A 22,748-nucleotide genomic window follows, 5' to 3' on the forward strand; every position below is an offset into this window, starting at 1 on the left:
TGGGTTTTCCTCCCTTGGCTTGTTGCAGTAGCCTCTTAAAAGGTCTTTCTTTTTTTTAACTTTTCCCAACCTGCCACCCACACAGTTGATTCTCAATGTAGCAGCCAGAATGATCCCTTTCAAACCTAAGTCAACCAAGACTTACGTAGAGTGAGTTCGAGTTCTTAGCTAGAGTTCTTACACCAGTGGAAACCCCTCTGTGATCTGTAGCCACCACTTCCCTGCCCCGTCCTGCGCTGTTCTCCTCCTCACCCTCTCTCCCCAGGCCCCATGCTGGTCTTCAAGCAGGTCAAGCGTGTCTCTGCTTAATCATTTGTTGGTCCTTCATCTGGAACCCTTCTCTCTCAAAAGTCTGCCTGAGCCCTCCTTCGCTCCCTCCAATATTTGCTCAAATGCTTTTCAGTGAGGCTATCTCTGAATATCTAATTTACAAGGGATCCTCTGCCCCCTAGCCCCTACTGTCCCTCTCCATCTTCCCTGCTTTAATTTTCTATCTACTTACAAAGCACACTGTATGTTCTTATTTTGTCTTACTCTCTACATACCCTCTCACTGTGAGGCATATTCTGGGGCGTGAGATTTCTGGCTGGTTTCTGCACTGTCATATCTCCACTTTGGCTCACAGTAGAAAATGAGTACTTGCTGAATGAATGAACCTATTATGAGTATTGGAGTATGTTGTTCTTTAAGCTCTGGGACCACTGCAACGTGGAGACCTCCCTGTTCATTTCCCCACCCCAAACTCCCTTAGATTATCAGGATTTAGCCCCCCTTAGAATATCAAATAGAATGATCCACAGTGGGAGGATCATTGGACTTGAAACCACTGCATCTTAAGAAGCCTTGGGATCTAACTCTAAGTTTACAGGAAACACAGAGCAAAGGGGAGTAAGTTGATACCACAAGGAAGTCTCAACCAGATTCAGTATGTGGCATATTCCACAGGACAAATGACAGTTTTTTCAACAAATGTATATCATGAAAAAGAAAAAAAAAAAAATAAAACAGTAGGGAACTGTTATAGATTAGAAGAGAGTTCATCCAAACAAAATGTGCCCACCTTGATGGGATCCTCATTCAAGGAATTTAGTGTAAAAGACATTTTTGGGAGAATTGGCAAAAATTTGAAAGTGAAATGGCTATTGGATGATAATGACATCATGGTCATGTATGTACATACACAGAACCTAACACATAGGGGGTGGGTAATATTATACAGAATTCAGCTCCACAGAAAATGATGTTGAGGGCCTATGTTCTCAGTTCTCCTGAGGAGGGTAATAGCAAATACTATTCTAGATGCCAAAGTGTGCTGTGCTAAGTTGCTTCAGTCATGTCCAGCTCTTTGAGGCCCTATGGACTATAACCCACCAGGCTTCTCTGTCCTAGGGATTTTCCAGGCAAAAATACTGGAGTGGGTTGCCATTTCTTTCTCCAGAGATGCCAAGGAGGTAAGTTAATTCATTACATAAATGGATATCTTAGGCTATTAAGACTTAGTTTTCTCATGGCACCCCAGTTAAGAAGACCTGGTATGGGGAACTGACACGAAGCCTGGCATTTGCTTTAAATTACTGGAGTGTGAGATGGATAAAACAAGGTTGGCAAAATACTAATAATCTTTGGATCTGGGTTATGAAAACATGGAGGTTCTTTATGGTGTTTTCTGTCCATTTTTGTATGTGTAAAAGCTTCCGTAATAGTCACTACAAACTTGGTTTTTCAAGATGAGGAGGAGGTGAAACAGTTCTTTCTCAGGAGGAAAGAGGCCTATTTTTTATTTTTTTTCCTCTCTGTGTCTCTGTGGGGTGTGAGTTGGGGTGTAAAGGAAGAGAGGCGGGTCTCTTGCTTGGGAGGAGCGTTGTGTCTGTTCAGCCCTCCTTGCAGGCTCTTTTGTTCCTTCCTCCTCGGCTCACCCCTGACTGATGGAGGGGAGCAGACTTGTCTTAGCTGGTAAGAGTGGGCAGATGGCTTTTGGGGCTGGGGCTTCTACTGCTGGTACTGGGAGGTGGGCGTCATACAGAAGGAGAGCTGATGGGCTGTGAAGTGCTTACTTTCCACCAGGCACCTATTGAATTGGAAGGCAAAAATTTCTACAAATATGTGTCCACTAAAGACACAAGACTGAAGACAAATCACAAGCAAATGGCCTGTGATTTTTGTCCCCTTTGTCCTCTCTCTTAGTCCTGAGTTCAGAGCTCCCCTCACCTGTTCTGAGAGGCGGGCTCTGGCCTGGCACCATGGAGTAGCTACCCTCTCTGTGGTGGGGACTCAACACCTCTCATAGATAAAGTTCTGATCTCCATGTTTTAGGAAACCTCAGGGAAATGTACTCAGCCATTTCACAGCTTCTCCATTAGTGCCTGCCTGGCTGGGAAAAGATCTAATCTCCGGTAAGAGATCATTTTGTTTGTTTGTTTGTTTGTAGTCTGGGTCTGGAACAGGCAGGAACAAAGGCCCATTTGTCTCTAGGGCTCTGATCTGGCAAGATTCCCCCCTCCCCACCAGGCAAACACTTGTCAGTGCAGCCACTCAGTTACTTGGTGAGTCTCTCATGGTTTCCTCTCACTCCCCACTCAGAGTCACCAGCTACAGGTTGGTTTCCATTGCTTATCACGTTTCTGATTTTTTTCTGTCCTTTTGAGTAAAACTGGACTTGTCAGAAGTGTTTTGACACGACGACTAAGGTTCTGACCTCTGCTGGCTCCATACAGTGGAGCTCAGTTGTTGGGACCTGAACGCTGTGTCTGACAGCAGCCTGGACCAGCTCTGCTGGGGACCCTGGGAGGTGAACCAGCTGCACACACCTCGAGCACTATTGGTGCTGCTGGGGTTAAATGACCTTCACTCAATTGCAGGAATTTTACCTTTTGTATTGATGAAGTATTTAGCACATGGTAAAAGTACAGTAATTGTTAGCCAGAACAGAGTGATGAAGTCTATCAGTAGAATGTCCGCACAGCCCTGGGGAGGCAAATTTTAAAGTATTATTATCCATACTTCACAGATGAAGACACAAGGCTTACAGATGATGGCAAAACTTGTCTAACATCCGGCAACATCTGACAGATAGAAAAGCCAGGATTTGAATCTGGGATTTTGAGATGCCAGAGCCTGAGCTCTTTCTCCAAAGTTGGGGCTTCTCAAACTAGTGGTGGTGAAGGACAGGATTTCTGCCCTAACCTCTCCCACATCCATAGTTTTTAAAATACAATAAAATGGAGTTACTAGAATAATGAAAAGACATTTACAATAACAAGCTGTATTTTTAAAGTTACTATTAGACTCAACAGGCATAAAATTATTCTTTCAATTACACTCAGTTTCTATGCTTTTCCCATCCTGGATCTTGATAAAGCTTTCTCAGATTAGCACTTTTGTTGGCATCAGAATCACTTGGGGTGCTTGCTAAATGCAGTTTTCCTAGCTCCATCTCTACTTGGATCAGAATGACTGAGGGTAGAATTCAGGAATCTACATTTTAACAACTCATTTCAATAATGTGCTCTAAATCTGATCATCATTGTTCTCTGCAGTGCTGCCTCCTCTCTGCAGATTATAGAGAGTACACTAACAAGTGAAGTGAATATTATGTTTTTTTAGTCTCCCAACCTGAGCCCTACTCTTCTTTTTAGTTTGTTTTTAAGTATTAGAGACTCCTTTCTGCAGAAGCTCACCAACAGAACCTGTTTCTGAACTCATTTAGTGCATGTCAGTGTCAACAAAAAAGTATAGTCACAGCCTGAAAGTAGAGAGTTATTTTATGTAGTGGGAATGTTTAAGACTCTGAGTCTGGGAGACAGCATCTCAGTAGCTTTGAGAAAACTGCTCCAAGGAGGCAGGAGTGACATCAGGCTATATAAGTTTGCAACAAAGGGAGCAGGCAGTCTGAACATCAAAGATGAGGAATCAAGTTAAGGAATTTAGCCTTCTCCCTACAGGGAGATGTAAGCCTCTGGGCTCACTGAGTTCATTCCTTTCGTGTACACCTCAGCTATCTGGGGCCAATCCTGTCTCCTTGCTCACCTTGCTGCTTGAACTCCCCCAGCTGCTCAGCAGTCACTATGAGGGGTGGCAGCATCCCCTGGATGGTGGTTTGGGGACCCCTCATTCACATTTGGAGGCCAGAAATCGCTGATGGCTGTGACATTTCTTGTTGATTAATATGGCAGGAAATATAATCATTTCACATCAGCAAAGGTGTTTTGGGTGCAAACTACAGACTGAGTAGACGGGGACCAGGTCACAAGGTGCCCACATCCAGGAGAGAGGGAGTATCACTAGAACAAAGTCCAGAAGTTGGGGCACTTCTGTGTGTAGAGGTGGGGGAGAGGAGCGGAAACCAGTGTCAGAGACAACTGAGGAGTGAACAGTAAGGGGAGAAAAAAAATGTGGGTTTTGGGAGCCAGAAAGGGGATGTGACCAACTGTGTGAAGTACGGCTGATGGGCTGAATAAGACAAAGACAGCCCTGAGCATCCGATTGGTAGCATGGAGTCATGGAGGTTTTTGGGATGTGGCAAGAGCAGTCTTACAGAGATGAGGGAGGCTTCATGGAGGGGCTTCAGGTGAGAAGGGGAAGAGGGAAATTGGAAACAATGACTCCAGAGAGTTCTTTCAAGCAGTTTTACTGTAAAGGGAAGGAAAGGTGTAGAGCTTTCATTGGGGGGACAGGGAAAAGGAGCTGATTTAGACCTCACGTAGTGGCTAAAGAGGCAACTTCTGTAATGTCCTGTATCTTTTTTCAGTTAATTCCTCCAGTAAAACAGAAACACTATTGACCATAACTTTTTTGTTTTCAAGCTCTTTGAAACTCTCCTTAATCTCAAATGATGTTGTCTAAGAAGAGTCTGCAAATCACCCTTATTCCTTACATAGCTTAATTTGAATATATTTGAACAAAACAACATTGCATTTTTTTTATATTTGCTTTATTTTTGGCTGAATTACTTTAAATTTCATTTCTACTTCAAATACATAGTTCTTTTCTAACATAATCACATATATAATCATGATAATCCTATTATTATACCTAGCAAAATTAACAGTGATATCTTAATATTGATACCTAATCTATATTCAGATAACCCAGTTTGTCGCCGGTGTTGCTCTGTTCAAACCAAAGGCCTACAGACTGCATGTGATTGTTGTCTTTTTTTAAGCTATTTGTTTGTTTGTTTTTTTTTTTTTGTGCCCATTGACTTGATGAAACTAGTTCAGTTGTTCTATGGAGTGTCCCACTTTCTGGATATATCTGATAAATTAGGGTGTCTTTTGACTTGTTCTTCTTTCTCTTGTATTTCCTAAAAAACTAGAATTGCATATACAGATTAAACATCTTGGATAAGAATTTTCCATAGGTGGTGCTGTGTGCTTCACATGTCTCACTTCAGAAAGCACAAACTATTGAGGTGTCCCATTGTTAGTGATGCTAAGACTGATCTGGGTCAGGCGGTGGTTGCTTCAATTAGAGTTTGTTTTTTTTAGATAGGAGAAATAATAGCATGCCTATATGCTGATGATCTTTGACAGAAGGCTATCTATTGATGCAGAAGAAAAAAAGAGGGATTTTTAAGAACGTCCTTAAGTAGACAAGAGTGTGTAGAATCTATGGAAAAAGTTGGATGTTGCAAGTATTGAATGCAGCCAATTTATTCGTAGTAATGAGATCATTTGGGCATAAGTGTAGGTAAGGTGAATAGCTGTTGTACAAAGGCATGTGTGTGACAGTTCTGTTCTGTTAGCTTCCTTTTTTTTTGTTCTGTGAATAAGTAGCAAGTTCATCAGGTGAGGGTAAGATGAATTTCTAGGGGGAGGAAGTCATACAGTCCTCTAGGAGAGTGGCAGATGAATTGACTGGACACGTACCATATCATTGCTATGAAACATTAAGGAACTACTTGCAGTTAGTAGTCATGAACGTGAAGTGAAATTGGTAAGCGTCATTGTGTGATTTTCTTTAACCATGTTCAGCTGCATACTTGCAGGTTGCAGTAGCACAGAGAGTTGAATTTAACCAGACTTGGGGGTTATGCAGCCATGCATGATGAGAGAGGTCAGTTGAATGACTGACCAGGGAATCTGAGGTGGATAGAAAGGAAAGGGAGGGCAGGGAGGAAGTGAGAGGCAGTGAGAAGGTGGTAGGATCAAACACAGAAGACTGTTGGAGTTGGGTACTGGTTGGACTAAGCTGCAGAGATGAGAGTGATGATGAGAGAGGGGATACCTGAAATCGAGACTATGAAGGGAGTATATTTTTTGGAAATGACAAGATCAAAGATATAACCTTGGAGTGCGTTGCTGCAGTCACAGTCTTTGGAATTGAAGAGATCAAAAAACTGAGAGCCCAGTTGTTGTTGTTCAGTCATGCACTTGTGTCCAGCTCTTGCAACCCCATGGACTGCAGCATGGCAGGCTTCCCTGTCCTTCACTGTCTCCCAGAGTTTGCTCAAACCCATGTCCGTTGAGTTTATGAAGCCATCCAACCATCTCATCATTTGTTGTCCCCTTCTTCTGCCCTCAATCTTCTCAGCATCAGGGTCTTTTTCAATGAGTTGGCTTTTCACATCAGGTGGCCAAAGTACTGGAGCTTCAGCTTCAGCACCAGTCCTTCCAATGATTTCCAACCCAAATCAATTCAGGGTTGATTTCCTTTAGGATTGACTGGTTTAATCTCCTTGCTGTCCAAGGGACTCTCAAGAGTCTTCTCCAGCACTGCAGTTCAAAAGCATCAATTCTTTGGTGCTCAGCCTTCTTTATGGTCCAACTCTCACATCCGTACATGACTCCTGGAAAGACCATAGCTTTGACTGTATGGACCTTTGTTGGCAAAGTAATGTCTCTGCTGTTTAATACACTGCATAGATTTTCATTGCTTTTTTTCCAAGGATCAAGTATCTTTTAATTTCATGACTGTAGTCACTCTCCACGGTGATTTTGAAGCCCAAGAAAATAAAGAGACCAGAGGACTAGAATAATTCTGTAAGTGGATATTAATGCTATGAACAGTTATGATGGAAATAGTGTTGGAAAGAATTATAGTAAGCCAGGAGCTAGCATATTCAGGGAATGAGGAAGAGTGTCCTGGGTGGAGGAGAAGGTGGGCAGCAAGGTGGGCGGTAGGCAGTGTGGCCTTCACAAGGTTGTCATGAGGATGAAATGAGTGGGTGCATGTGGTGGAGTTCCCAGCACTGAGCATAGGCTCAGCAAGCATTACTGGTTTTCATTTTGAGTCTGTATGAATCTAGAGATCAAAGCTTAAAACACTGAGTTTATTTTTGCAAGTAGGTTGATTGCTCTTCATTTTAAGACCTTTATAACAGGCAGAGCTGCTCACACAGCCACATTTGACCTGGGGAAGTGGTGAATTTCCTGTCACTCAGCACGTTCAGCAGGCAGAATGAACATCTTTCAGTAACAGTGCTGTAAAGGGGACTCCAGCAATTGAAGGTGATGGGTAGGGAGATGGTGGGGGTGATTCTAAAAATTGAAGGGCATGGGGACAGGGGAGGAGAGGTGTCAGAGCTAGATTCTTTCTTTCATTCAAACATGACTGAGCACTTCTCAGTTATGGTGCAGAGCCTGGCTAGGTGCAGGGGGCCAGAGATGGATCTTACAGGCTGGGACAGACCTGCAAACATGTGATCTGGTGAGAGCCAGCACAGGCACAGCAGAGCTGTGACGATCTCTGTGGTGTCAAGAAAGGCTTCAAAGTCCAGGGGCACTTGAGCTAGTAGAGGAGGTTCAGGGGGGAGGTTGTGGTCCCATGAGAACAGGGTAGGAAAGGACATTTCAAGCAGAAGGAGCTCTCTGGGCAGGACTGCAAACGCATGGAAGAGCATGAGGCATTTGGAGTGCTACAACTGAGTTACTCTGGGCAAATCACTCTTCTTTCTTGTCTCAGTCTCCCTGTTTGTAAAATGGGGATAGCAGTGGTATCCTCTCAACCATGGGATGGTGAGGAGGGCAGGATGGTGAGGACTAAATGAAGTGATGTGGATAATTTTTGTCACAGTTCCTATTGCAATCCCTTTGGGTGTTTTATCTAACTCGATTCTTTAAATAATCCCATGAGATGGGCTCTGTTATTATTATTACCATTTTACAGATTAAAAAAACTGATTCCTAGGGGGTTGAACAGCTTGTCCAAGGTCATGTAAACTGGTGAGAGGCAGTTTGAACTCTTTCCCAGCTCAGTCTAATTCGAGTCCTTACTCTTAACTCTTAAGCTATGGTCAGTGCTTCACATGTAACTAGTATTACACACTTGGTAACTATTATTGTCATGAGTGCTAAAGTGTCTCTCCCAGAGAGTTGAGGATTCTATTACTGTTTCTGTAGCTGGTTGAAGATCACCACTGCTGGTATCTCATGACCAGCAGTGACTATTTTTGGAAGGCCCTCACCACCTACAGTACATATAGATCAATGATTATACCACTTGTTTCAATTGGTTGATTTTTAGAAATCAAGAGTGATTTTTAATCTCCTTAGAGGGCAAGTTGTTCTGAGTAAATGTGGTGTGAGGGAGGAAGAACTGGGTTTGCTGCACTCCTCTGATGTCTGTGCAATGAACCCAAACACAGGTCTCATGGGCCAGCATTGAGGGGGTGGCAGTGAAGTGGCAAATACAGGTGAGAGTGGCATCCTAAGTGCCATGACTGCCCAGAGTGTTGTCTGTGAGGCCGCTGAGCAGGAACCCTGTCCATCAGTGGTGCCTGAGGTAAGCATAGACCTCTAAAGGATGGGCAACACTTCCCTCACTCACTCATTCAACAGATAATCCTTGTTTGTTGTCTCTTTGCGATCCCATGGACCACAGCCTGCCAGGTTCCTCTATTCATGGTGTCGGGAGAGTTTGAAGTTTCCTTGGTTCTGTCTTGTCCAACAAAAATTTGAAGCCACAAACGGCCCAGTGTTACAGCCCCTTGTAATTTCCTCGGACGGACCAGTGTTACAGTTCCGTGTTACAGCTCAGTTTTATTTCTAAAGCAAAGGAAAAGGCGTGAGGGCAGGTCGACCCAAAACACACAAAGAGAAGCCCCCAGCCCAATTTTGGCTCCTCTTTTTGTATGTTTTTTCTTCTCCCCCTGGGCCTGCCCTATGTAAATTGGGCTAGCCAGGAATGCTGTTTGTTTTACCTGAGGTCCTCATTTGGTCCTGGACCTTCCTTTGTTCTATTTTTGCGGGCTTTCCCCTTGTCTTTTAGCCACTGCCATTCTGGACTCCTTTTTCCTATTCTAACTACCTAAACAATAGGATTTCCCAGGCAAGAATATTGGAGTGTGTTGCCATTTCCTCCTCCAGGGGATCTTCCAGACCCAGGGATCAAAACCATGTCTCATTGAGTATCTCCCATATGCCAGACATGCATCTGGGCACTGAGGGTAGTAGTGAAGAACCAGCACTTACAGGGTTCACATTTTTAGTAGGAGGAGACAAATGGTAATCCAATAATAATATGAATGCTTGCATAATCACAAACCCCCCTCCCTCACCTCAGAGGAAACTTGTATGACATGAAAAGAAGGCTAGCTATCAGAGGCAATTTTTGGACTGTACCAGGAGGCTGCTAGGGAGCCAGTGCTTCTCTAAATGGATAAGGGGAGCCCTGACTGTTTTTTGACAAAGAGCAGAATGGCACCTCTCACTTCTGTCCTGTCCATCATGCCCAGGATCTGCCTGCCTGCCTCCTGGTCATGAAAAGCTCAGACACCCCAGCCTAGATATTTAGATACGTAGAACTTTTAGTCACAGTGATGTATGTACAGGTAACATTTTGTTTCACTTTCTTTGTTATAATATTTTAAGCATTTTATTTCGTGTTGCTACTTAAAATTCATATACCATTATATATATATTCTATCTGAATGTAAGTACCATAGTTTAATTATTTCACTATTGTTGTAAGCTTAATTATTAATTTTAGATTTTTTTCACCATAATAAATCTCTTTGAAACTGAAAGCTGTTTTTTCTTTTTGCACATGCAAATTGCTTCATAAAACTCATTCTTTGTCTCATGAATCTTCTTCCAATTCTCACCAAAGCTGTGTAAGGTAGGGAATTGTCTTATATGTGAGGAAATAGAAATATACAACTTTTTCCCCTTGGAATTATTTATTCAATCTTATTTCCTGGAAGTATAATAACTTGGTTCATAGTCATAAGCTCTTAATTCTTTGGTGTGATTACTTTCTAAAAAAGTTAAGTTAATTTCTACTGCTCTCTTGAAATATACCAATTTCATTATAATCTGCCTGTCAATGAGTATTATCATTTTGAAAACTACTGGTTAAAGTTAATTTTATAAACTAGTATCTTAATATTCCAGTTACCTCTTTTGGGTTTCTCTCAAGAGTAATCATAATTTCATATGTTTATTAATGGTATTTTCTGTTTTGTGATTTGTTTGCTCATGTTGATTGCCTGTTCATTTTTAAAGGCTTTTACTGTGAAACTTTTGCACACCTTGAGTCTTATTTTCCTTTTTATTACAATATTTTTATTGTATAGAAGTTGGAATTTTCATGCAACTATTAAATTTCCTTTGTTATTTTTCTACATTCCATCAGACGAAAGAAAGCTTACAAGTATAGAGTTCTATTTTTAGCTTCTAAAACACATTTTTATAATTTCTTGTAACTCTAAGAGTAATGCATGTACACTTAAAATTTTTTTCAATATACAAAAATTTATAAAAAAATGAAAATGCTCATTACTCCTTATTCTACCTTCCAGGTATGTGTGTGTGTGTATATATATATTGGTATAGTCTTTCCTCTTTCTCACATTTGAATTTAAAATTTTTTTTCTGAATTTCAGTTAACATTATACTCATAAAACTTTCATATATCATTAAATATTCTTTGATAATAAATAACTTTTAAAAGATCTGTTTAGAGTTCATTTCGGATGAACTGAATCCTGTCTTCTTAAAATTGCTATTTATGTATGCCCAAACCAGAGACTAAACAATTCTTTCTTCCCAGGTTGGTGTATGGTGCTTGCTTCATCTTTCTGTCATGTTCTTATTAGTATTGGACTATTTTTAGGATTTCTGTGCTGTTTATGAGCCCAGAACATTGCACCTGTAATTGACTTTTGTCTCTTTTTTTTTTCTGAGCCCCTGGGGCTTCCTGGATTGAGCCATACCAGGGCCCACATTGGAGTTTGGCAGAGGTCCCCGTCTATCTTTTTAATCTTTAACCTTTCTCCTCTTGGAAACTGGTGCTTCACTCTGTTTTACTGTCCTCTTTGTAGATGGTTTTTGATCATCCTGAGAAGAATGAGCCTTGGCCTCCAGACCCAGTAAAACAGACATCCATGGAGAACAGTGTTCGTTCCTGAGGACCTGGAGGGCTTGCAGCCCAGGAGGATTAGCTAGAAGCAGGTAAGGAACACCTGGAGGAGTGGGATGTGGAAGCAGCATGGGGGTCCATACTCTGTTTAGGAGAGGCACAGTGGAGTGCGCTGGTAAGAAGCCATAGGGGCTCAATGTATGGCTACAGCTTTGCTGTTTTCTTTGTGTTTTTTATTTATTTATTTTTCAGTCCCTAGTGTTGATAGGTGATTTGCCTATTTCTATAAACTATAAGATTTAAATTTATTCTGTAATTCAATCTACCTTTTTAAAGCACCTATTCTGGCCAAACCCTGCATTTGATACCCAGCAGGTAGTGATATAGTGATATAGATGGGGAGCCCTCCTTTGGGATTTTCTTTCTGTTGGTTCAGTGTTGGCTTATTCTCTGTAAGTGATAATGTGAGTTGTTACTTATTCCTCTAGAAGCCAGGAGGGGGTTGTTAGCATTCATTGATAAGTCCAATCAATTCAAGAATCCTTTATTGAATACCCACTGTGTTCCAGGTGTGAGGGGGCACTGGAATTTCAGAAATGAGCCAGGAGGAGTCTCCCTCTAGCAGGGGGTCAGTATGAAAAGCAAACATTACTGGGACTTCTCTGGTGGTCCAGTGGCTAAGACTTCATGCTCCCAGTGCAGGGGGCAGGGGTTTAATTCCTGGTCTGGGAAGTAAGATCCCACGTTGTAGAGCATGGCCTAAAGACGAAAATCAAAAGCAAGCATTACTAAACACTAGAGATGAATAGCAGGGAGCAAGAACAGTAGGGAAGGGGAGATGGCCTCCACAGGAGCCCAGAAACGGAAAGGCTGTTTGGTTGCCAGGCAAATGGACAAGAGGAGAGATTCCAGCAGTGCAAAATTGTAGAGAAGTAAGAAGGCAATCAGAGAAATGATTGAGAAATTAAAAACTTGGACTATTTTCCCAAAGAATTTGGGGAAAAATATTGACTATTCCTTTCCTTCAGTCTGGGCTGTTTAGATGAAACTTATTCAGTCTGTGTCTTTCTGTAGCAGCTTGAGAGATGAGATTGACTCTCTAAGTCCCTCTGACTAGAGGGTCTAGCCAGTGGTGGACTTGGAGCCTCAACAGAGGATGGTGTTCAGAGAACTGGGAGCCCTGACACGAGGTTTCAGATGAGTGCCCATGGCACTCATGACAGTTCAGTTCAGTTCAGTCACTCAGTCGTGTCTGACTCTTTGTGACCCCATGAATCGCAGCACGCCAGGCCTCCCTGTCCATCACCAACTCCCGGAGTTAACTCAAACTCACGTCCATCGAGTCAGTGATGCCACCCAGCCATCTCATCCTCTGTCGTCCCCTTTTCCTCCTGCCTCCAGTCCCTCCCAGCATCAGGGTCTTTTCCAATGAGTCAACTCTTCGCATGAGTACTGGAGTTTCAGCTTTAGCATCATTCCTTCCAAAGAAATCCCAGGGCTGATCTCCTTCAGAATGGACTGGTTGGATCTCCTTGAAGTCCAAGGGACTCTCAAGAGTCTTCTCCAGAGCACTGACCTTAAAGGCTGAGGTGCTCTTGAAGTTGTAAGACTGTGTATGGTTGAAGGTTTGGAGAACTCTTCTTTCCCGGGAAACCTGACCTTTGAGGGCAGGGTTTGGCAGGAAGCTGAACACAAGCCCTTCTGAGCCTTGGCCCAGTGAGATAGTGAACCAGGTTCCACATCCCTACCTCCTGTCTTATTTCACTTATACACATAAAAGTTAAGTCCAAACTCCATCATTACCAAATCACTCACGCAACTTTGAAAATTATTTATGTTTACAAAATCATAGTTTCTTTAGTTATAAATGAAACTAATAAAATTTCCTCTGCTTATCTCACAGGGTTGTACTGGGTCTCATAAATCCAATTGCTGGGTCACCTAAATGGTAAAATAGTGCACAGTAGCAGTGTCAGCACAGATAGTGAGGGTGTTTATTTTGTGATTGTCCAGCAGTTATCTCATTAGAGACCCTGAATTCTGAGTCTTAAGTCAACACTGACTTTTCACTGTACTTTTTCACAATGCCTGTCCATTAATGCAAAAACCATGGACTTTTAGTCAGACAAATCTGGGTTGGAATTCTGGATTATAAGTATGCTCACCAAACTCAGGAGAAGAATAGAGGAAATAAGTACTGGCAAGGGTGTGGAGAAAAGGAACCCTCATACACTGTTGGTGGGGGTGTAAATTTGTGTATCCACTGTGGAAAACAGTATGGAGTTAGCTTAAAAAATTAAATATAGGACTACTGTATAATCAAGGCAGTTCCACTCCTGGGTATTTATCCTGGAAAACAAAAAGCTAATTCAAAAGATTTATGCATGCCAATGTTCATTGCAGAATTACCTATAATTTATAATTGCCAAGATATGGAAGCATCCTAAGTATCCATCAACAGATGACTGAATAAAGAGTATGTGATATATACATGTATATTCACAAACACAATGGAATATCACTCGGCCATTAAAAAGAATAAAGCCATACCATAAAACCTTGCATTTTGTGATATGGATGGACCCAAGGAATATTATGCTAAGTGAAATAAGTCAGAGAGAGAGAGACCCACAAATACTGTACATTTTCACTTACATGTGGAATCTACAAAAACAAAAAACAGAAACAGACTTAGAGTTACAGAGAACAAACTAATGGTTGCCAGAGGGAACGGTGATAGGGGGAAGTGTGAGAGAGGTAAAGGGGGTTTGAGGTATAAACTACTAGTTATACTTAAGTGTGCTGGTGTGGCTGGCTGGCTAGAGTATCAGTTATAAATAAGTCAGAGGGATGTAATGTACCGCATAGAGACTATAGTAAAAAATGTTATAATGGTACATAAGAAACACAAGCTGGAATCAAGATTGCCGGGAGAAATATCAATCACCTCAGATATGCAGATGACACTGCCCTTATGGCAGAAAGTGAAGTGGAACTAAAAAGCCTCTTGATGAAAGTGAAAGAGGAGAGTGAAAAAGTTGGCTTAAAGCTCAACATTCAGAAAGCGAAGATCATGGCATCCAGTCCCATCACTTCATGGGAAATAGATGGGGAAACAGTGTCAGACATTTTTTTTTCTGGGCTCCAAAATCACTACAGATGGTGACTGCAGCCATGAAATTAAAAGACACTTATTCCTTGGAAGGAAAGTTATGACCAACCTAGATAGCATATTCAAAAGCAGAGACATTACTTTGCCAACAAAGGTTCGTCTAGTCAAGGCTATGGTTTTTCCTGTGGTCATGTATGGATGTGAGAGTTGGACTGTGAAGAAGGCTGAGCGCTGAAGAATTGATGCTTTTGAACTGTGGTGTTGGAGAAGACTCTTGAGAGTCCCTTGGACTGCAAGGAGATCCAATCAGTCCATTCTGAAGGAGATCAGCCCTAAAATTTCTTTGGAAGGAATGATGCTAAAGCTGAAACTCCAGTACTTTGGCCACCTCATGCGAAGAGTTGACTCATTGGAAAAGACTCTGATGCTGGGAGGGATTGGGGGCAGGAGGAGAAAGGGACGACAGAGGATGAGATGGCTGGATGGCATCACTGACTCGATGGACGTGAGTCTGAGTGAACTCCGGGAGTTGGCGATGGTCAGGGAGGCCTGGCGTGCTGTGATTCATGGGGTCGCGAAGAGTCGGACACGACTGAGCGACTGAACTGAACTGAATCTATAAAAATATCAAATCACTGTTTTAGACCTGTAACTAACATTATAAGTGACCTGTACTTCAGTTATACTTGATGAAGGACCTGAAGTTCAGGTTGATGAGTCATGGCCAGTGCTCCACTCTGCCACTGTTTGCCATTCCTCATTGCCTCCATGTGGCTCTCATGCCCGTGGGCGCTGGCGGGGGTGGGCTCTAACCTTCTGTGCCTTATATTTACCTAGTTCAAAGTCCATGAATGTCATTCTCCTTTGGTGTTCCCAGGACCAGTGAATGAGACATGGCAGAGATGATTACTCCACAGAAACAGGTGCAGAGAGGTTAAGAGACTTGCCTAAGGCCACCAAGAGTGGGGACAAGAAGCCAGGTTCTGTGATACCCATTTCAGTACTCCTACCGCCTTATCTCTGATAACCTTAGGAGCAGGCTTCCTGGAAGTCGACTATAGATCTGTTTCTTTTTTTTTTTTTTTGAATTTTTAAAAATTATGGTTGATTACAATGTTGTGTTAATTACCACTGTATAGATTCTTAATCAGTTAGCAAAATCCTAGGGGTAGTTGCTTTAACTCATTATGGTAAATAAACCTAGTTACTTAGGGAATAAGTTAATGTTTTCCAGAAGATTACAGACATTATTTGAATTCAAAGTTCTTCCATTTTCCGTTCAGTTTGACAATAAATTCTGGGAAAGCAAAGTAGGTCTTTACTCAGATATAAAGGAGCCTATTCAGGCTCTATTTAATTTGTGAAGTCCATTTTCTAGAACTTTCAGCATCCTGGACATGATGCAGTGAAAGGGTCACGGGTTAGGAAAGCAAGTGCGCTTGGATTTGAATCTCAATCTACTATTCACGCAGTTCTGTGATCCTAGGCATTTCTCTTAATTTCTCAGCACCTCAGGTGGTTAATCTATAAAAATGGAGATTATGGCACCATCATGGTTGGTGATGGTTAGGGCTTTTCTGCACAGCTCTGGAGATGCCCTTCATGTTAGGTTATTATTAACATGGTGCTCACTGATATTGTTTATCATGATGCCCCCTGGTTTATGATGAAATTAAATGAAATAACCTCCTATGTGCTTAATGCATTTTTGTTTTCATTTCCTTAACTGGTCACATATCTGCTATCTTATTAGGAGATCCCATCTTCTGCTATGAGGAGAGTCAGTTTCCTGCCACATGTAGAACTCCATAAACCTGAATGTTCTATTGTGAAGCTAACCCTTGGCTTTCTTCTCGCACAGGAATCTAGCACCAGAGCCTTTAGAGAAATGCACTGTGCACCTACCACACCGTCTATGGTGAGAGGTCTCTTCCTGGCAATTTTAAAAGGAGGCCAGGCCTTTTTATGGAGTTTGGCTTCCTGTGACATAGACACGTCAGCCTGCTCTGCTGTTCTCTTTTAGTTTTTCAAGCATGTATGCCTTCCTTGAACAAATAGTGTGAGGCCCTACGAACTGAGTGTGTAAGTTGTGGTTCTTGACCTCAGGGAGCTCAGAGAGTACTCAGGAAGCCAGACTGAGACAACAGGAAACTAAGATTCAGGGAGTACAAAGGTGTGGTGGGCAAGTCCATAGAGTGCTCATGGTTCAGAGAGGAAGATGAGAGTGTCTGAGGATGACTTTCTACATTTCAAGCCCAAACTGAGGGTGATTTTTTTTTATTTTGGAGACTTGCTGAAAATGGGAGATAGGCATGGGCTGGAATTCAGTTCTCGTCACTCTAAAGCCATTGCTTAGCTCGTCATTACTTTTGGCTGTTCTTTACATCACTTTCTGCCTTGTCTCACTTTTTTTTAGGCATATTTTCCTGCTCAGAACAGCGTGGTTTCCTTGAACACGTCCTTCATTATGACTCGCACCAGCTTGAAGAAAAAAGTCTTCAGCTGCTGTGTGCTCATCTTTCTCCTGTTTGCCATCATCTGTGTGTGGAAAGAAAAGAAGAAAGGGAATTACTATGAGTTCCTTAAACTGCAAAACAAGGAATACCAGGTGTTGCAGGGCCTGGAGAAACTGGCCGTGAGCTCTAGTTCCCAACCTGTGTCCTCCAGCAGCACCCACAACCCCCAGAGGAACATCCAGGCACTCGGTGGTCCCAAGGCCAAGTTGAAGGCTACCTTCCAGGTGTGGGACAAGGACAGCTCCTCCAAAAACCTTGCCCCCAGGCTGCAAACTATCCGGAAGAATTATCTGAACATGAACAAGTACAAAGTGACGTACAAGGGGCCAGGGCCCGGGGTCAAGTTCAGCGCAGAGGCCCTGCTTTGCCACCTCCGGGACCATGTCAACATTTCAATGATAGAGGCCACAGATTTTCCCTTCAACACCTCTGACTGGGAGGGCTACCTGCCTCAGGAGGACATTAGGACCAAGGCTGGGCCGTGGGGCAGGTGTGCTGTGGTCTCTTCAGCAGGATCTCTGAAGTCCTCCCGGCTGGGCCGAGAAATAGGTGGGTTCTGCCGTGTAGAGACTGTTATCTGAGTGGCCAGTGCTCATTTGGACCATCTGGGCACGTGGACAGGGGTGGGGACTAGTAGTCCCAGTATGGCTCGTGGACTGGTGGAGCAGCCCAGTCGGTGTTTCTCAGATGTGCTTCACGAGTCAGAGGTGGCAAGGGGGCAGTGGAGAGAATGGGGATCCAGTCTTCCAGCAGCTTTATTAATTTGAATAGCTCTATTTTGATCCATTTTAAATACTGGTGTCCTACAGAAAATTTTGTTTGAAAAGAAAGTTCCTTTGCTACCAAGAAGGAAAACACTGCATTAACATTTAAAAATATTTAAAGCATAGATCTCTACTTTATCTTCAGGTCCTGAAATTCTATAATTTACTGATTAATTAGCAACTAATTATCTCTTTTGGCCTCAATGACCTAACTAATTTTTAGTTTTGCTCTTTGAAAGGAGTTAATTGGGGATTCTGGACCAATTCAGGAGGTTCACAAATCCCTACAATCATATGAAAACTATGTGCTGTTTATGTGTGTTTAACATGCGTATCTGTATAATTCAGCCTGCGTTGTTCCAAAGAGAGAGTCCATAGCTTTCTGTTGTATCTCAAAGGGGTCTGTGACCCCCAAAATCGTTAAAAATCACTGATGAGAATATATAAATTTGCTTTCCCCAAAATTTGTCATAGTTCATTAAGATAGACAAACTAGGGTTAACATATACACTATATGAAAGAGATAAACCAACAAGAACCTGCTGTATAACATAGGGAACTAGTCTCAATATTTTATAATAACCTATGAGGGAAAAGAATCTGAAAAAAATTATATATATGTATTTCATGGGCTTCCCAGGAGGGGAAAGAACTGGCCTGCCAGTACAGGAGGAATAAGAGACTGGGGTTTCATCCCTGGGTTGGGAAGATCACCTGGAGGAGGAAATGGCAACCTACTTCAGTATTCTTGCCTAGACAATCCCTTGGACAGAGGAGCCTGGTGGGCTACGGTCCATAGGGTCACACAGAGTTGGACACAGCTGAAGTGATGTAGCATGCATATATATGTATATGGGGTGTGTGTGTATGTATATGATTCACTGTGCAATACCCATGAAGCTGATGCAACATCGTAAATCAGCTATATTTCAGAGGCTCAAGAGGGAGGGGAGATATATAGATATATATAGATATCTATGTATCTATAGATATATAGTCATAATGTAAAATTACGACTGATTTGTGCTGTTGCACGGCAGAGATCAACACAACATTGTAAAGCAATTATCTTCTAATAAAAAAATAAAAAAACTATACTTCAATAGAAATAAACTTAAAAAAGTAGAAAGTTGATCCAGATTTGTAAACATAGATATAGCACAGTGCTATGGATTTGCTTAATGTGCCTTAGTTCGATTGTTCTGAGAGAATGTGTTTTCCATGATTGTGAAATGAATTAGGCTAAAGAAAGCAAAGCACAGGAAGCCTAGCTCTTCTGTCAGGCCCTGGAAGGTACTGGAGCAGGTGAGGTCATATGTCTCCTTTTTTATTTCCTTCATATGACTGCCAGGAAAAATGGTCTGAAACCGAGCATAGGCTCTCAAAAGAAGTAAAGTAGACCCAAATTAGATTCTCTAGAGCAGAAAGAAGTGATGAGATCATATTTTATACTTCCCCAAATGGGCAGCACTTAGGAATAAAAGCTGCCAAGATAACCAACCCCACCCCAACTTTTGCTTTTGCTTTTTTGGTTTCTTTTGGACTTCGTTTTCTAGAAGCTAAATGTAATTGGTTTTTATTTCATCTATAATGGAACTAGATTTCTTTCTTCCTTCCCCAATTTTTCTTTTAATGGTAATGTTTAGAATATTCCAGGTGTTAGCTGATCCTCTTCTTCAAGTCACCATTGCCTGCCTGGCTGGAATTGTGTTGAAGTTTCAGGTAGAACCTAATACTTCCATGAATTGGAACTATAATCTTTATTTTTATGTACTTCATAAAACATTGGAGGGGTTTAACTAAACTTTAAAATAACCTTTTTCTATAGACTGCAGTTATCATTTCAAATATGTGATTTCATGGAAGGACTTTGATCCTGAGATCTAACAAAAATCATTAGAGTCAATCGAAGAGTTGACTCGTTGGAAAAAGACTCTGATGCTGGGAGGGATTGGGGGCAGGAGGAGAAGGGGATGACAGAGGATGAGATGGCTGGGTGGCATCACTGACTCGATGGACGTGAGTCTGAGTGAACTCCGGGAGTTGGTGATGGACAGGGAGGCCTGGCGTGCTGTGATTCATGGGGTCGCAAAGAGTCGGACACAACTGAGCGACTGAACTGAACTGAACAAAAATCGTGTGCTAGACTTCAAATGTTCTGCCTTTTATTGGGTATTTCCCTTGGGCATTTAGTCTTACAAATACGTTAAGAAATTAATTCATGTATTCTTTTATTCCCTCATGGATTCATCAACAGTATCAAGTAGGAACTTAGAATACAAAGAGGAAAGAGAGAGGAAAGGCCTTCTGTTAAAGGCCTCTGAGCTTGCCAGGCCCACAGCCTTCCCATCACATCTGGAATTTGTCCAGCTTATTCCCAACTGTTGAATATATCAAATAGTTTCAAATTGTTTGCTCTTAAACGTAGTACTGCTAATGAGTTTTGTGAAGATAACTTAAGTGACTGCTGCTGCTGCTGCTGCTAAGTCGCTTCAGTCGTGTCTGACTCTGTGTGACCCCATAGATGGCAGCCCACCAGGCTCCCCCGTCCCTGGGATTCTCCAGGCAAGAACACTGGAGGGGGTTGCCATTTCCTTCTCCAATGCATGAAAGTGAAAAGTGAAAGTGAAGTCGCTTAGTTGTGTCCGACTCCTAGTGACCCCATGGACTGCAGCCCACCAGGCTCCTCCATCCATGGGATTTGCCAGGCAAGAGTACTGGAGTGGGGTGCCATTGCCTTCTCCGTAAGTGACTACTACTGCCCTCCAAAGGGGAAATACCCTCAGGAGCAGGGCTAGAAGACCAAGTAACATATGTTTTAGGGCTCTTTTTCTGGGGCATTACAAAACTGTTTATCAGAGGAACTGTAACAATGTGTTGTGTCTCTGGCAGTCCCACAAACCAGCCAACAGTGGGCATAGTAATTTTTAATTGTTTTTGATACATACACATGTAAAGTATCTTAGATTTTTTTGAATATTCATTTCAAGCAGTAGCACACTTAACAAATATTATAACTAATAGGAGTAACACGTATGGTGCAACTGCTGTGTGAGTAACAAGCCTTGCTCTTTTAATCCTCCCAGTAATCCCACGAGGTAGGTACAATTATTGTCCCCGTTTTACTGATGAGCCAAGTATTAACACCCAGAAAGCTTACACAGCTGGTTGATAGTAGACTGGGACTTGAAACTGGGGTGTTTGACTCCAAGGCCCCCACACTTAGCCTAAACTCTTCTTTTGTGCCCCATGGTGATTGTAGTTTTATAATAATGAATGAATCCCTTGTCAGGTTAAAATAATAACTTCATATTCTTCCTGATTTTCTCTCCTAGAAGAGAGGAGAAGAGCATTCTGAGACAAAAGTAAGAAGCGAAGGCTGCATGGAAAAAAAAAAGTGCAGAGCATGTTTAAGCATCACAAATAACCCTGTTTGGCTGGGAGGTAGGGTCTCACAGGGTGAAGAGGGCTGAGAAATGAGATCGGAAGGGTAGTCAGGGTTCAGTTCTTAGAGGGAGTTGACCATCATAATAAGGACTTTGAATTTGGTTCTTTAAGCCATGGAGAGGCCTAGAAGATTTTGAGCAAGCAAGTGTTGGGATCATGTGTGTTTCAGAGAGGTTTCATATGTCTCTGGGTCTCCTTGTCTCAGGGGATTGCAATCTAATCTCTCTGCTGTTAGGGAATATTGCCACATCCAATGGGAAGTGCCAGGTCTGTTGAGCAGTGGTGGTGGTGGTGGGAAGAAAAGGTTTGACTTGAGAGGCTTCGTGAGGTGGAAGAGACAGAACTTGGTTCTAATTAGACATGATCTTGAGTCTAATTGGTAGGGGTAGAAGCCAGGGTCTCTGGCCAGGGAGCAGGCTATATTATATCAGCAGGGAGCATTCTTCTGGAGGAAGACAGGTTCCATTTTGGATGTTCTAAGTCTGAAGTGTTTGTGGGTAGATACCCACTATGCAGTTGGGTATTTGCTTTCAGGGAAGTGTAAGGGTGGGAGATTAAGAGTCATTTGTTTCAAGGTGATAGTTGTAATCCAGAAAAGAAGATTGATGAGAAAATCTAAAGCAAAGTTTACATTTGAAGGGCAAGGAAATAACAGGGACAAACAAAAAAAAGAAAAAAAGAAAAAATCAGAAGGACCAGTAGGAAAGGCTGAAGTGAAGCAGGTGTACCACATGATGGAAAGCAAAAGTGGGTAGAGTTTGGGCATATTTTTGGGCAGATGGAGTTCCTGGGCAGAGTGATGACTGGGAAGACACCCTTGGATATTGAGTAGCTCAGACAGCATGATTGTTTATATCAGGGTTCTGCAAACTTTCCCTATAAAGGGCCAGATGGCAAATATTTTTGGTTTTGAAGACATACAGTGTCTCTTAAAATGACTGCTATTTTAGTGCAAAATCAACCACCTGCGTGCATGCATGCTCATTTGCTCAGTCATGATTGATTCTTTGTGACCCCATGGACTGTAGATGGCCAGGCTCCTCTATCCATGGGATTCTCCAGGCAAGAATACTGGAGTGTGTTGCCATTCCCTTCTCCAGGGAATCTTCCTGACTCAGGGATCGAACCCGTGTCTCCTACATTGCAGGCAGATTCTTTACCATCTGAAAATCAACCACAGACAGTAATAAATGAATGTATCTGGTTATGTTCCAATAAAACTTTATTTACAAAGATGAGGCAGGTCAGATTTGCTCTGTGGGCCATAGTTTGCCCACCCCAATCTGTGTCATATCTAGTTTTCCTAGTCAGAATCAGAATATGGTCTTCCATACATGGTTATATGATTCATTAAGCTCATTGGAAAATATAAAAAAATATTTGGTCCAAGTAGTGATAAAATTTCTTTCACCATAATTTCTAGCTATTTGGAGTTATTATACCCGGACCCAGTAGCTGTGGATTTCTCCTGGTGATTTCCTCAAGACCTATTCAAGCCTGAAAGTTTTTTAGTCTTCAATAGCAATAGCAAAGGACAGTTTGACAAATAAGAATCTAATCCCTTTTTTTATAAGCTTAAATTTAGTGGTCTGTTTTAAAGTTTTCTTCTTT

The 22,748-nt window shown here is 42.1% G+C and overlaps 1 protein-coding gene across 24 annotated transcripts in view; it reads left to right on the forward strand.

The window, feature by feature from the left end:
- ST6GAL1 (ST6 beta-galactoside alpha-2,6-sialyltransferase 1) overlaps positions 1-22,748 on the forward strand; it is a 152,102-nt gene that overhangs the window by 95,715 nt on the left and 33,639 nt on the right. For 21 of the 24 annotated variants that reach the window (XR_015163281.1, XM_086398459.1, XM_086398615.1 and 18 more), the window contains 2 exons: positions 11,261-11,390; positions 16,827-17,475. Coding sequence is in view for 23 of the 24 variants with exons in the window: in XM_086398459.1 (XP_086254585.1) it covers positions 16,878-17,475 (598 nt within the window). In the remaining variant the exon portion in view is untranslated. Of the gene's footprint in view, positions 1-1,853; positions 1,954-2,313; positions 2,394-11,260; positions 11,391-16,826; positions 17,476-22,748 lie in introns of those variants that run through there. The other 3 variants (XM_086398557.1, XM_086398641.1, XM_086398546.1) reach the window with 3 other exon arrangements.

This window comes from Bos grunniens, chromosome 1, assembly GCF_055505025.1.
Source record: "Bos grunniens cultivar Pamir isolate PY7600 chromosome 1, Bosgru_T2T1.0, whole genome shotgun sequence".
NCBI lineage: Eukaryota > Metazoa > Chordata > Mammalia > Artiodactyla > Bovidae > Bos > Bos grunniens.